Source organism: Terrapene carolina, unplaced genomic scaffold, assembly GCF_002925995.2.
Source record: "Terrapene carolina triunguis isolate 2854851 unplaced genomic scaffold, T_m_triunguis-2.0 Scaffold96, whole genome shotgun sequence".
Lineage (NCBI taxonomy): Eukaryota > Metazoa > Chordata > Testudines > Emydidae > Terrapene > Terrapene triunguis.
This window is the reverse complement of record NW_020664447.1, coordinates 14,962,038-14,975,936: the sequence shown is the minus strand read 5'-3', so window position 1 is coordinate 14,975,936 and position 13,899 is coordinate 14,962,038. Positions and strand designations below refer to the sequence as shown.

Genomic DNA, 13,899 nt, shown 5'->3' with positions numbered 1-13,899 from the left:
GCTGCAGGGCCCTGGGCTAAGGGGGCCCCGGGGTCCTGGCCTGCAGCTCTAAAGCCCCTTTTGGAATGCAGCCCTGCGAGCACAGGCCAGAGGACTCAGGAGGAGCAGGGGCAGCCGTGCAGCCAGCGGCTGGAGGGAAGCAGCTCTTTCCCCTTCAAAGTGTCACTTCTCTCCGGCTGGCTTTGAAGGGGAAAGCGCTGCTTCTTTCCGGCCACTGGCTGCGCAGCTCCCCCTGCTCCTCCTGAGTCCTCTGGCCCGTGCTCGCAGGGACGCATTCTGAAAGGGGCTTTAGAGTTGCAGGCCAGGGCCCCAAGGCCCCCTTAGCCCAGGGCCCTGCAGCTCCTAAGGCCCCTGCGTTCCGGGTGGCCCTGCGTGCCGGGGGGGGGGGGGGGGCGCAGCTTCCCTGCTTGCTCGCTCCCTCCCTTCCTCCCTCCGTCCCAGAAAGTCCTAAGCCCCGCCAAACAGCTGTTTGGCGGCAGGGGAAGTGCTGGGAGGAAGGGAGGGGGAGGAGGCGGAGAAGAGGAACTTGTGCAATGCTCCCTTGTAAAGTCAGCCAAACGACGTTATAAGGGAGCATTGCACAACTTTAAATGAGTATGTTCCCTAATGGAGCAGTGATGTAACTTCGAAACAACATTAAGCGGGAGGACGTTAAGTGAGGAGTTACTGTACATGGGGAGTCAGGGCAGAATTTGCCCAGAAGATCAGATTCTGCTCTCATTTACGCAGTTGTAAACCCAGTGTGACAGGACAGTGGACAATGAGTGTTCCCATTGACTTCAATGTAGCCAGGATTTCACCCACAATCTTCATGGGAGCATACCACAGCGAAGAGCTGCTCCTTGGATGCACTCAGAAATTGCACAGAGCCCTGATCTCACAGAGCTCACACACATTGACTTTTGTGAGGTCCCTGGAGGGAAGGAAACATATGCAAAGACTCTGCTCCCACATCTGGTGCTTTTGAGGTATTATTATTTCGCTTTACTGGCCTCTGAGCCCCACAGCAGAGGAGAGTATCTGGGCCTTTGCCTTTAGGATTTTGGTTTGTGCCCTAGAATTTCATGTCCATGTTTTGTCCGTGCTTTGGTGTTGCTGCTACCCTGAACTGTGACAGGAAAACACTGAAGCTGGAACTCAGGTCTTGGTAGATAAGTAAAGCAGGGGCAGGATATTATTTTCAACTATCTTGTTTTAAAATCTTATTTGTCATTTTTAACATTTTCAGTTTAAACATGTATAGTGCTGGTGGTTTGGGATTTTTATGTCGTTTTAAAATGTATGTATTTTAGAAAAACTCTTCAGTTCATCTTTAAGGCATTTGCCTTCTTTACCGTGGAATGCTGGAAGTGACAATATCCATCCCTGCAAAGTATTATTCTCCCCGACGGCATGGGCATAGGTATTTTATAGTTTGATAACTACTTTAATTGCATTCTCGATCAAAAATTAGGCTACTGTGGTGTCCCAGTTCAGAAACATGTAGATGTTGCCTCTAATAAGGTAGCTGCCTGTCTTATTACAGCAAGCTTTGGCTTTTATTCAGGCTTCAGATATTGAGTCATCGAAGTAACAGAGCCTGTATCATCATCTTCCTACAGAAGCAGGCATTCCAAAAGTATACCATAGGGAGCAGAGTTGTATTTTGATTCAGTATTTAATTAAGAGTTTGGACAATACATATAAGATTGAAAACAGCCAGGGACTGAGGAACCAGCAATTGCAACACTGGCAACAGAACTGAAAAGGAAGCACTTAATCTTCTATAAACAAAGAAGGCAAAAATGCTGCTAAAATTCCAGGATATTTTCAAGGTCTTAATATATAGAGAGTGGAGCAACAACAATACTAAGAGTGAGTCTTTTGCCTGCTTCTGTAATAGTGAAACCAACTGCATGCTGTCCAAGCTATAGCTAAGTGATTTACAGCACTGTGTTTCCAGAAAGCTAGAAAGCAGAGACCACCTCAACCCAAATATCAGCCAAACCCATAGACTGGCAATGACACTTGCCTGGAAGGAGACCTATGCAGATAAAGTACTATGTGTGGCAGAAAGAATTGGGAACCAACGAGAATTTGAGGTGAAACAAGAGCATCCCAGGAAGGAGGCTGTTTCAGGCAGCTCCTGCTAGCAAGCACCAACCAAAGGAAGGCTGCCAAGAAAGCTTAGATGAATAAGCTTTAAAACTTTTACAAACACCCAAGGCACAAAAGCTTAGACAAGCCCACCCTGTGTTATATGACAGTTTTCTAAACTTAACCACAAATTTAAGCATTAAAATGTTTCCAAGTGTGTAGGTATTTTGGTTGGTTGGTTGTTTTGGATAGGGCTTTTAGCAATGCAAAATACATGGATTAAAATTAAGGGCCTGATTCTGAACCCCTTACTCACTTTGAAGTACATATGAAGTTGTCCTAATTGAGTGTACTGGGGTGGCTGGTGTGAGTAAGTACTACTCAAGGTGCATGAGGGGTTGCAAAAATTATCCGAGTCATATTGGTTGTCTGGTTTTGTTTGTTTGTTTGCCTTGGGTCCAGCTCAACAAATCACTTAAAAGCATGTGCTTAAATCCCATTAAAGTCAATGGGATTTAAGTAATAAGGGTGAGATCCCTGAAGAGACTTAGGTATTGCAATGATGAGCATCATAATGACTGTTCCACTGTGGTTAAATATTGAAATAGTGAATGGGCCAGAGAGGAAATGGGAGAATGGGTGAGAATGACTCTGTAGTGAGTGTGCTAGCCCCTGAGCTAAAAGTTATAGGGTGGACACCACCACCTCCTGGATACAGAGAGAGACCCAATCTGGTAGGCAGCCTCTGACACACCTACCAGATCAGGCCCTGCATGTGAGTTAGGTGGCTGAATGCCTGTCTTCCCCTGGTTTGTGAGTTGCTCTGAGGCTTAGGCACGAGATAGGTATCCAGGAGCCCAGAGGGAGGCACCAGTGCAAATGCCTAGAGGCAGAAACACAGGTGCCTAGGGAACTTCTATGGCAAAAAATTAGACCGAGTGAGTTTGGGCACCTACAGGTTTCAGTGGGAGTTTTGCGGATCACTGTGGAGCCTAAACTGGGATGTAGGTCCCTAAGCTCGAGACTTAAGTGACTAAGTATCATTGTGGATCTGGGCCTAAATGACCAAAATAGTTATGAGAAATGCAGAGGGCCCAATACAACTCCCAGTTCAGTCAATGGGAGCTGGATCAGGTCCCAAGTGCCTGAGAACCTTATAACATGCAGAAAGGTTCAACACTGGTCTATAGCTGAAATATTTATGTCAAAGGGACCACCTTAACAGAGGTGGGGCAATTCCAGAGCATATATATGCTGAATTTCTTCTTACCTTATTCTTAGCTTGAGACTTCCACTGACAATTAAAAACTGGTTACACACTAGCCACCATCCCCAGTAACCTAACTGCTGAAACCAGCCAGAATAGTGATTGATTAAAAGAAATTCAAATGTGTATTTTTGCCCCAGAAGAGAAATATAACTATTTTTCAAAACTTTTCCCAAAAATGCACCCAGCTTTTCATACAAAAACAGGTTATCTTGAATACTGTGTGCAGATGTTGTTGCCCCATCTCAAAAAAGATATATTGGAATTATAGAAAAGGGCAACAAAAATGATAAGGAACAGCTTCCATATGACGAGAGATTAATAAGACTGGGACTTTTCAGCTTGGAAAAGAGACGACTAAGGGGGGATATGTTAGAGGTCTATAAAATCATGACTAGGGTGGAGAGAGTAAATAAGCAAGTATTATTTACCCCTTCTCATAACACAAGAACTAGGGGTCATTCGATGAAATTAATAGGAGGCAGGTTTAAAACAAAGAAAAGGAAGTATTTCTTTACACAATGCACAGTCAACTTATGGAACTCTTTGCCAGAGAATGTTGTGAAGGCCAAAACTATAACAGGGTTCAAAAAAGAACTAGATACATTCATGGAAAATTAGATAGGTCCGTCAGTGGCTACTAGCCAGGATGGGCAGGGATGGTGTTCCTCACCTCTGTTTGGGAGACGAGGAATGGATCACTTGATAATTACCTGTTCTGTTCATTCCCTGGCATTGGCCACTGTCAGTAGACAGGATACTGAGCTAGATGGACCTTTGGTCTGACCCAGTATGGCCATCCTTATAGTCTTATGTTACCTGATAAGATAAAATTTCATTTTTCAGCTTTAACCTAGAAAGTTTTATCATATTAAAGCTTTATTCTATATCCTTTATTTTCTCTTTCCTGTTATCAGTGATTAACTGTGTGCTTTGAAAGAATAGATATCTTCTTTTTATCTTTCCAGACCTCTCCTCTCATCCTGTATTTATTTTTCCACACTTTGAAGCCTATATGGAACTATAGTGAAACACTTTAAAAAATACTATGATTGCTCAATTTTTAAAGGGTGGAGAGGGTATAGCCTGTTTTCTACCTTCAATAATCAAGCCTGTTAACTTCTTACTTAAAAGGAAGCACATAAAACACTGCTGTTTCTGCAAATGACTGTGTTCAAGAAATGTTAATTACAGGGATTGTAAGGGAGAAGATGCTAGTTAAGTAGGGAATCTTTTTGGTATTTCTGGCTAATCTTTTCAAACTAATATATTCACTGCTGCCAAAACTTTGACTTGTTTAATGACTGGTGACACTTTCCCCTTTGAACACCGTATTTACTTTTTCAACACGAATTGGTAGTAGTGGCAGATCTTTATGGACCCACACGTATGCATGGTACTGTGGCTTTAATAAGGGAGTCCTACTGTAAGGACTCTTTCCAAACTCGCTTCTTGGCTTTTTAAGTGACGGAACCCTGGTGTAATTTGAGAGCAGAGAGATCCTAGGGATAGCATTAGCCAAAAGCAAAGCTCCACATTACTAGTCCAGATGTGAAAGAAATAGTAGCAAAGAGCTCAGTCTGGGGCTCCGGAGACATCTGATCTCAGCCTTCCTCTGCACCCCCTCGGCTTTGCTACATTTCATCGGCAAGAGAGAGGAGGGGGAAGGGGAAAAAAAGAAGAAAGTCACAAAGTTTTGCTTGAGCCCTGGAAAAGGGGCGGGGGATCCCCGACGTAAGTCAGGGCAGTAGGGGATCTTCCAGGGGATCTCCTCTGGCTAGGGAGCCTTGGATGCAACTTGGAGCCAAGTCAGTGCCTTTAATGAAGCATGCTGAGTCTGTGAGGAGTGGCTGGAGGAAGCGGACTGCCTTCGCTGCTGCGGCTCCCTAAGCTGCCCTGATCAGGGGGGTAGCCGGGCAGGGTCCTGTGCACGTTTGCTCTCTCGGACCAGCTGATCCCTCTGCGCCCCTTCCGAGCCCCTCTGGCTCACTCCTGCCCCCGGGATGCTGGGGCTGCGCTTGCTGTGGGTCAGCTGCCTGGGCAGCCTGTGCCGAGGCTATTTCGACGGTCCCTTGCACCCGGAGATGTCCAACGGGACTCTGCACCACTACTTCGTGCCGGACGGCGACTACGAGGAGAACGATGACCCGGAGAAGTGCCAGCTGCTCTTCAGGGTAAGCGAGCACCGGCGCTGCAGCCTGGGCGGGGAGCAGGGGCCGGTGGGCGGCGGGCCCAGCCTCTCCCTGCGGGAGGAGTTCACCATCCTGGGCCGGCAGGTGGAGGATGCGGGCCGGGTGCTGGAGGGCATCAGCAGGAGCATCTCGTACGACCTGGACGGGGAGGAGAGCTACGGCAAGTACCTGCGCAGGGAGTCCCACCAGATCGGCGATGCCTACTCCAACTCCGACAAGTCCCTGGCCGAGCTGGAGAGCAAGTTCCGGCAGGGCCAGGAGCATGAGAGCAAGGAGGAGAGCCGCCTCAATGATGACTTCCAGGCCATGCTCATCCACACCCGGGCCCTGCTCACGGAGACCCTGGACATCTCCGCGGGGCTCCGGGATAAGTATGAGCTGCTCTCCTTAACCGTCAGGAGCCATGATGCCAGGCTAAACAGGCTCAGGAACGAGTATCTCAAAGGGTGATGCCTGTGGGGCAGCAGAGACCTGGGCACTGGGTTGGGAAATAGTTTCTTGTGGTGGCTACTAGGAGCAGTAAGCACAGGCGTCCCAGCTGGGGGCTTCTCCTTGGAGGGGAAGTGGCATTGACAAAACCAAGCCTAACTTACAAGCCTAGAGTCACCTCGGTGCCCATCATGGCGAGGGGGACTCTGCTTTTCACCATGCTCTTTGCATTCACCCGTGGGCCTCTCCCTGCCACAAATTATAGGACCCAGGTACAAGGCAGTGGAGAATCAGGCAGGTTAGTGAGCATTTGCTGGCAGGACTTGTCCCAGTGAAGTCCTGCAGGTAACTGCTCAACACCAACAAGAAGGTTGCAGTCTGGCCCCGCATGGTGCCAAACATTCCGATCAGCACAAAATGAGGGATTCCCCCCATAAAATCTTGTTTAAATATAGAAAAAAAATTAAAAGCAAATATCAGTTAATGGGGACATTTAGCACATTGCTGTGACAGTGTTATTAAAGGGTTAATATCATGGGCCTGCTACTCTACTTGCCTTGCACTTCTGTCCTCACTCTACACCTATGCAAAGTAAGTATAAAATGCTACCACAGAGTCTGCCACCTTTACTGATGGTGAGTAGCAGCACCTTGTTCCAGAAGGCACTCTGTTGATTTCAAAATAATAAGCTTACTTACAGAGTAAGGTGCTACTCAATAGAAGTAAAGGTGCTGTAACCTGCCCTTTGCTAGCAATTTACAAGGACTTTGCATAGGTATAAAACAGCTGCACAAGATACCAAACAGCAGAGGATTAGGCCTTGTTTTTTTCAAAGTAGGTCCTAATTGCATTTTAATAACACATGGAGTGGGTTCTGAAGTTCTGTAGATTTTATTATGTACCTCCCACTAACACACAACTTTCTTTCTGGGACTGTATTTATAAGATTTGATTTCTGGTTTATTTTTTTTTTAAAGTTATGGGTTGTAAATTGTAAACAAATAGCACATGTATAGGAAGCTGAAGTTTAGAGGTATGTTTAAATTAAGTGTCCCAATATTTAAAAAAAATACCCTGTATTATATTGTGCATCTCTGATTACAATAAAGTAACCTTATCATTTTAGATTTTCTACCATTAGCTAATGTCATCTTTTCCAGATAGATTCTTGATTCAACTACTATAAATATGGACAAAACAAGGTACTTTTTTGGATCCATATTCAAATGCATATGTACTGGACTATGGATTTCTTGAATCACTTTTGTTTTCTTGTTTTGATTTTTTTTTTACTTATTCAAATATAGGCCCTCTGGCCTGCTAATAAATCCTTAGCTTTCTTGGTTTGTTAACAGCACATATATTCTGCTTATGTAAAATATTGTTCTGCTAAATAATTTAAAGCTGTGATTTTCATTTGTGTTTTGATAGAAGATACCATTCTGGCAGACCTTGTACTCTTTAAGGCTTGTTAATATGTGACTCTAAGTTACCAAACCCCAAGAGCCAGCTGAAAAGGCATTTGAGATTCAGACCCTACAAAAACTTACACACGTGAGTAACTTTAAATAAGAAATGGAAAGCAGAAATAAGCACTACTCCCAGTAGTGTTTGTAGCATCAGACCCTAGACTTTTAGAGTCTTATTTTTCTAAACCCGATAAAAGGTTTTATCTGTTCCAAGACAGTGATTTTTATTTGTGGTTACCTCTGTACTTTTGCTAGCTAATCTATTATTAAAAATTATTTGTGTTCCTAGACAATAGCAAAAGTGCATAGCAGGTCTTTGCATTATGGTTTAATCTTTACTACCATCGGTGTTTAATCAATTGGGTGGAATATTAGCTACTGCATTACTGGTACTGCCGGCAGGATCACTGTTTGGGTGAAAATAATAATTGTTCATGTGGTGTTTTAATAAATATTTGAACACAAAATTGAAGCACACATTTTCTTTTATGGTTCTATATGAGTCTATACTTGATTTTAATCACAAGGTTGTCAAACATATCTTTTCAGCAAAACTGCTGGAATATGAAGTGCCTACCTAGTGAGAATTTGCTTTTTACTAAAAAATATAAAATTCTTCAGCACACAATTGCTCAATGCAAGTAATGCTAAAAAGAAAGTGGCTACGGCAGATTCTTTGGCGCTCACACCCGTTAAAAAATCAACATATAGAATTTGCAACTTTATGGAGTTGCAACAAAAGTTGTTTTGTAAACATGTAGGGCCCAATTCTGCCAACCATACTCATATTTAGCAGTACCTTACTCTACAACTAGTGTCATTTGGTAAATTTTTCAAAAGTGCTCAGTCAGGGACAGATTTTCAATGGTATTTGACACCTAAAAATGCAGATAGGTGCCTAATGGGATTTTCAAAAGCACATAGGCACCTAATTCTCATTAGATCAATGAGAGGTAGGCATCTAGGCACTTTTAAAAATCCTACTAAGTGCCTATCTGTATCTTTAGGTGCCTAAAAACCTTTGGAAATCCGGCATTAAGGCCTCTTTGAAAATGCTGCTCATTCACTTCAATGGGACTGTTCACAGAGTAAGATATTACTTAATGTGAGAAAAGGTGGTAGAAGCTGTCCCTAAAGGCAATATACTTACTATTTGTGGTGTTTTGCTTTTGAGTCCACACTATTCTTTCTCACCAATATTTTTGAGCTAGGCTAGTGACCATACCTCAAAGAACTTGGGGAATTAATTCATAATTCACTGTCTTTCCTATCTTTCTTTATCTCATCTGCTTAGAATTTTGTGCCAAATACATCTGTACTATAACTCCATTTGTACTAAGATTATTTAAGAATAACTTTGTAGCTCCACTGAGCCAATAGAGTCACCCCAGAGATGAATTTAGCCTTTTGCTTTTAAATTTAATGTAAAGGCTCACTCCATGGCCTCTCCCCTCTCAGCTTTTTGGAAAACAGTATTCAAGCTTGAGTTTTAGAGTCTCAATTTAATAAGTCACTGGCCACAATATCATCTGTAAACCTTATTAAGGGAAGTGAGGTGCCAAACATGGCTTGAATCCACACTACGGGTTATTAAAACCATTTTATACCTCTATTCAGACCCTACAAGAAAGATCGTCTCAGACACAGTTCTCTTGAACATAGCTTACGTTAAATTGGTTTAGCTGTACTATGGAGAGGATTTGTTGGTAGCACAATGTTATTTGGTCCTTCCAAGCAATCCAGCAATACACAGCACAATGTCAAGAAGGTAAAGGCTTGCAGAGTAGCTACTTCCAAAGCAGGAATTATACAGGGATGTTTGGTATAACTGCACATTCAGATCAATGTCCCTGTGTATGTATATACACCTAAAGTTATTTGAAATTCATGCTAGTGTGATCAAGTTTCTGTGACAAATCTCTCCATTGGATATTTATATCTCAGCAAAAATGTTTTTAAATATACTCCAGATTGGAATGGCAAATCAGGCCATAGCACAATGTTAAGTCATTAACACAATGTTGCTTATCTAAAGTTTGAAAAAATTCTACTCTGCCATTTTTAAGATGAGTACCAAATAAAATGGGGGGTTGATTCTGCCAACACTTAGGTCTGGATTATAAAAAGTTCACCTGTTTATCTAAAGGTGTCATTTTGAACCAATTTAGTTAACCCGATGCAAAACCGTGGATGAACACTTAAATGTATTTAAACTGGGTGTATATCTGTTCAGTTTGTGTCAATAAATGTGTAGGCACAAACTAAGCTGATACAACCATTTAAAAACCATTATAAATGCTTCAGTGCAGGGGTTTGGACTGGTTAAAAAGCCTTAGCAATGGGTATAGAATTTACTACAGCAAGTAATTCCACTGAAGTCAGTGGTAAACTGTACTGGTACAAAGTGTTTGCAGGACTGGATCATCAGTGATTTTGTCTGGCTTCTTAGGGCCCTTAAAATTACAATTAAGGCCTTTTAAAAATGACAGAGGATTGCAGTTCACTTTGTAGTCTACTTGCTTTTCTTGTTTTGATCTAGGGCCAGATCTTCAGCTGGTGTACCAAGTTACAGCAACTGTGTGTCTGGTCCTCTGTTTTTAAACTCCTGGGTATGTATGTTGAAGGGGTTAACATATACTTTCAAGCTTCTCGCTGAACATTTCTTGAGGATTTTAAATAAGGGACCTTACTGAATGATTGCAGCAGTTACTTCTACTTAGTAACTCATACCGTTATGTCAAAATATTGCAGCCCATATGGCGCTCAATCATTTTAAAAAAAAAGTAATAGGCTGAATTAAGAGCAAGCTGCCTTTTTCTGTTATGACTCTATCCCACCCACTACAGCTCATTTCAAAGCTGGTGTTTTATCAGTTTGTTGAAGAGCAGATGGAGTCAGGTGATGGAGTTATTTTTTTAAGCAAATCATATATCTGGAACTATCATAAAGAAGCTTACTTGTTACTGTAGTTTTGAAGGAGGCCTTAACTCACTCAGCCCCAAAACTTTACAGATGATGCTCTAAGTCAGTAAATAGACTGTTTTTATCCCCCTCGCGTAGCTTACATCTGGAGTCAGTTCTATGTCCTAAACATTCTTGTACCTTAGGTATTTTCTTCTCAGAGATACAACATTCAGAGGGGAGGAGAACTATTTTAAAGATACGGGGTGGCTCTGAAAGACTTGGTGTGTGGAAATTGCTTAAACTGGGCTCATATCCATAGCCGTGCACAGCAATTCATCAAGATTGGCGCCTGAAAAGAGAAAAAGACACTCTAAGATCATTACACTGTGTACAGTAAGGTAGTAGTCAACAGGGTGAGCTAAGGACAGAGCATAATCTGATTCTTAGCCTTAGCTCAGAAAATCCTTGTTTTTGTGGGTTGCATATGGAACCCTCAGTGAAAGAAATTTGACAGCTATGAATAATGAAGTAAACATTATGCTTAGAATTTGTCTAACTGCAAAAACATAGTTTGCCTAAAAATTGTTAAGAAAATTTGTTTCCTGAATCTTTGCCCAACTATTAGCCATAAAACAAGCAAAGTATGGGTCTATGTTCAGTTCCTGAAATGTATGCCTCACTGACACAAATAGAGAACCTGCCACATAAACCATCCACACACTTTTTCCATGTTTTACCAGTGTAGTTATTAGAAAAGAAAATAACATTGTGATTTTTTTCATTTTCTTCATAGTCTTCTTGCTTACAACATCAGTTAACAACTGGAGAATTCCAAGTTTAAGGAACAAAGCTGTAAAGAAGAGAACATCTATCTTCCATAAATATTATAGCCAGTGGTGAGCTGGAGCCGGTTCTCACCAGTTCGCAGGAACCGGTTGTTAAATTTAGAAGCCCTTTTAGAACCGGTGGTTCTAAAAGGGCTTCGAAATTTAACAACCGGTAAAGCTCCAGCAGCTCGCCTCGCCGCCTCGCCCCCAGCTCACCTCTGCTCCGCCTCCTCCCCAGAATGCTCCGCCCCACTTCTCCTTCCCCCCCCCCCCCCCCCCCCCCGCATCAGCTGTTCGTGCGGGAAGCCTGGGAGGGCTAAGAAGCAAGCATGGCCCGGCTCCAGGCGCTGCGTGGCCCGGCTCCAGCTGCTCGGCTCGGCTCCAGCCGCCCGGCCAGGCTCCAGCTCTGGCTCCGGCCCCAGCCACCTGGCCCAGCCGGGCTCGGGCTCGGGCTCCGGCTCCGGCCCCAGCCGCGCGGCCCAGCCGGGCTCCGGCTCCGGCCACACAGCCCAGCCCCGGCTCCAGCTGCACGGCCCAGCCCCGGCCCCAGCTCCAGCCGCCCGGCCCGGCCTGACGCAGCACGGCTGTAGTGCCGCCAGCCACCTCCAGGCAGCTCGGTAAGGGGGCAGGGAGCAGGAAGGGGGTGTTGGATAGAGGGCAGGGGAATTCGGGGGGGGTGTATAGGGGTTGGGGCAGTCAGAGGGTAGGGAACAGGGGGATTGAATGGGGGCAAGAGTCCCAGGGGGACAGTCAGGAAGGAGCAGGGGTTGGATGGGGCAGTGGGAGGCAGTCAGGGGCAGGGGTTCCAGGGGAAGTAAGGAGACAGAGAGAAGGGGTGGTTGGATGGGGCAGGGGTCCCGGGGGGCCATCAGGAATGAGAGGAGGGGTTGGATGGGGCGGCGGGGGGCAGTCAGGGGACAGGGAAGTGGGGTGGATGGGGCAGGGGTCCCAGGGGGGGCGTCAAAGAATGTGGGGGGGTGGATGGGGCAGGAGTCCCAGGGGGTTGGCCACGACCCCCTCGTGGGGTGAGGAGGGAACCGATTGTTAAGTTTTTGGCAGCTCATCACTGATTATAGCTCCTAACAGTGTGTCTTGGAAATTCTTGTACATTGCAGTTGTACTTGAGTTCTGCTGAACCTTGAAGAGGTACCATGGTTGTTTGCAACATGTCATTAGCATTCTCTCATTAGAAAATGCAATGCCAAGTGCACCTTTTCTTCTTAAAAGGCAACTGTGTTCAGTACGTACATCCCTTTTCATTACTTCATTACTTTCATTAGTTAAGTCTAAAGCAGACTGAACAATTAAAAGGGATCTCACAAAACTGGAAGACTGGACAACAAAATGGCAGATGAAATTCAATGTTGATAAATGAAAAGTAAAGCACATTGAAAAACATAATCCCAACAATACATATAAAATGATGGGGTTTACATTAGCTATTACCATTCGAGAAAGAGACCTTGGAGTCATTGTAGATAGTTCTCTGAAAACATCTGTTGAATGTGCAGTGGTAATCAAAAAAGCTAACAATGTTAGGAACCATTAGGAAAGGGACAGATAAGAAGACAGTAAATATCATAATGCCACTATATAAATCCATGGTGCGCCCACATCTTGAATACTGCATGCAGTTCTGGTTGCCCCATCTCAAAAAAGATATATTAGAATTGGAAAAGATACAAAAGGGCAACAAAAATGATTCCATATGAGAAGAGATTTAAAAGACTGGGACTGTTCAGCTTGGAAAAGAGACGATTGAGGGAGGGGGATATGATAGAGGTCTATAAAGTCATGAGTGATGTGAAGAAAGTGAATAAGGAAGTGTTATTTACCCTTTTACATAACACAAGAACTAGGGGTCATTCGATGAAATTAATAGGCAGCAGTTTTAAAACAAACAAAAAGAAGTACTTCACACAACACACAGTCAACCTATGGAACTCATTGCAGGGGAGGTTGTAAAGACCAGAACTATAACTGGGTTAAAAAAAGAATTAGATAAGTTCATGGAGGATAGGTCCACCAAAGGCTATTAAGCAAGATGATCAGAGATGCAACCTAATGCTCTGGGTGTCGCTAAACCTCTGACTGCCAGAAACTGGAACTGAATGATGGGATGGATCACTCGTTAATTGCCTTGTTCTGGTCATTCCCTTTGAAGTACCTGGCATTGGCCACTGTCAGAAGACAGGATCGTGGGCTAGATGGACCATTGGTCTGGCCCAGTATGGCCATTCTTATGTTCTTACTTAGAAACACATGCCGAACCTTTTTTCCATGTGAGAGCAGTTGGTCATGTTTGAACTTATTTTGGAGAGAAAACAATCTGTAGGGAAGGTTGGCTTAGAGAGAAAGTCATAATTCGGAGTTAAGATTGGCAAGTGTCGGATGACAGAAGAATTCTCATACTTAAATAATATTTTCCATACACTTTCCATATTTCATATTACACATTCCACATTTTACTGCAGCAGCAGTTGCCATCATAAATTTTGTTTCACTGGTAATAACACATTTTACAATAAACAGACTGTCAATGTTTCAAGAGGTTTTTCAGGCTCCTTAATAAATCATCTCTTCCTACAAATATATGACCACCATAATTTACACAATTTAGCCCACTGAAGTCAATAGAAAAACCTCAAAGAGCTGTGGATCAGGCCCTTAGTTTTTAATCATCACTTATTTTCCTTATAATGGTTATTTGAGAGCTTAATAGCCACATACCTGGA

General features: G+C 43.7%; 1 protein-coding gene across 1 annotated transcript; it reads left to right on the top strand.

Moving 5' to 3' along the window:
• The first annotated feature begins 4,227 nt into the window (after window positions 1-4,227).
• Window positions 4,228-7,900, top strand: FIBIN (fin bud initiation factor homolog). The gene has a single exon (XM_024214860.2). The coding sequence runs from the start codon at window positions 5,347-5,349 to the stop codon at window positions 5,983-5,985; it is 639 nt and encodes a 212-aa protein (XP_024070628.2). The 5' UTR covers window positions 4,228-5,346; the 3' UTR covers window positions 5,986-7,900.
• The last annotated feature ends 5,999 nt before the right edge of the window (window positions 7,901-13,899 follow it).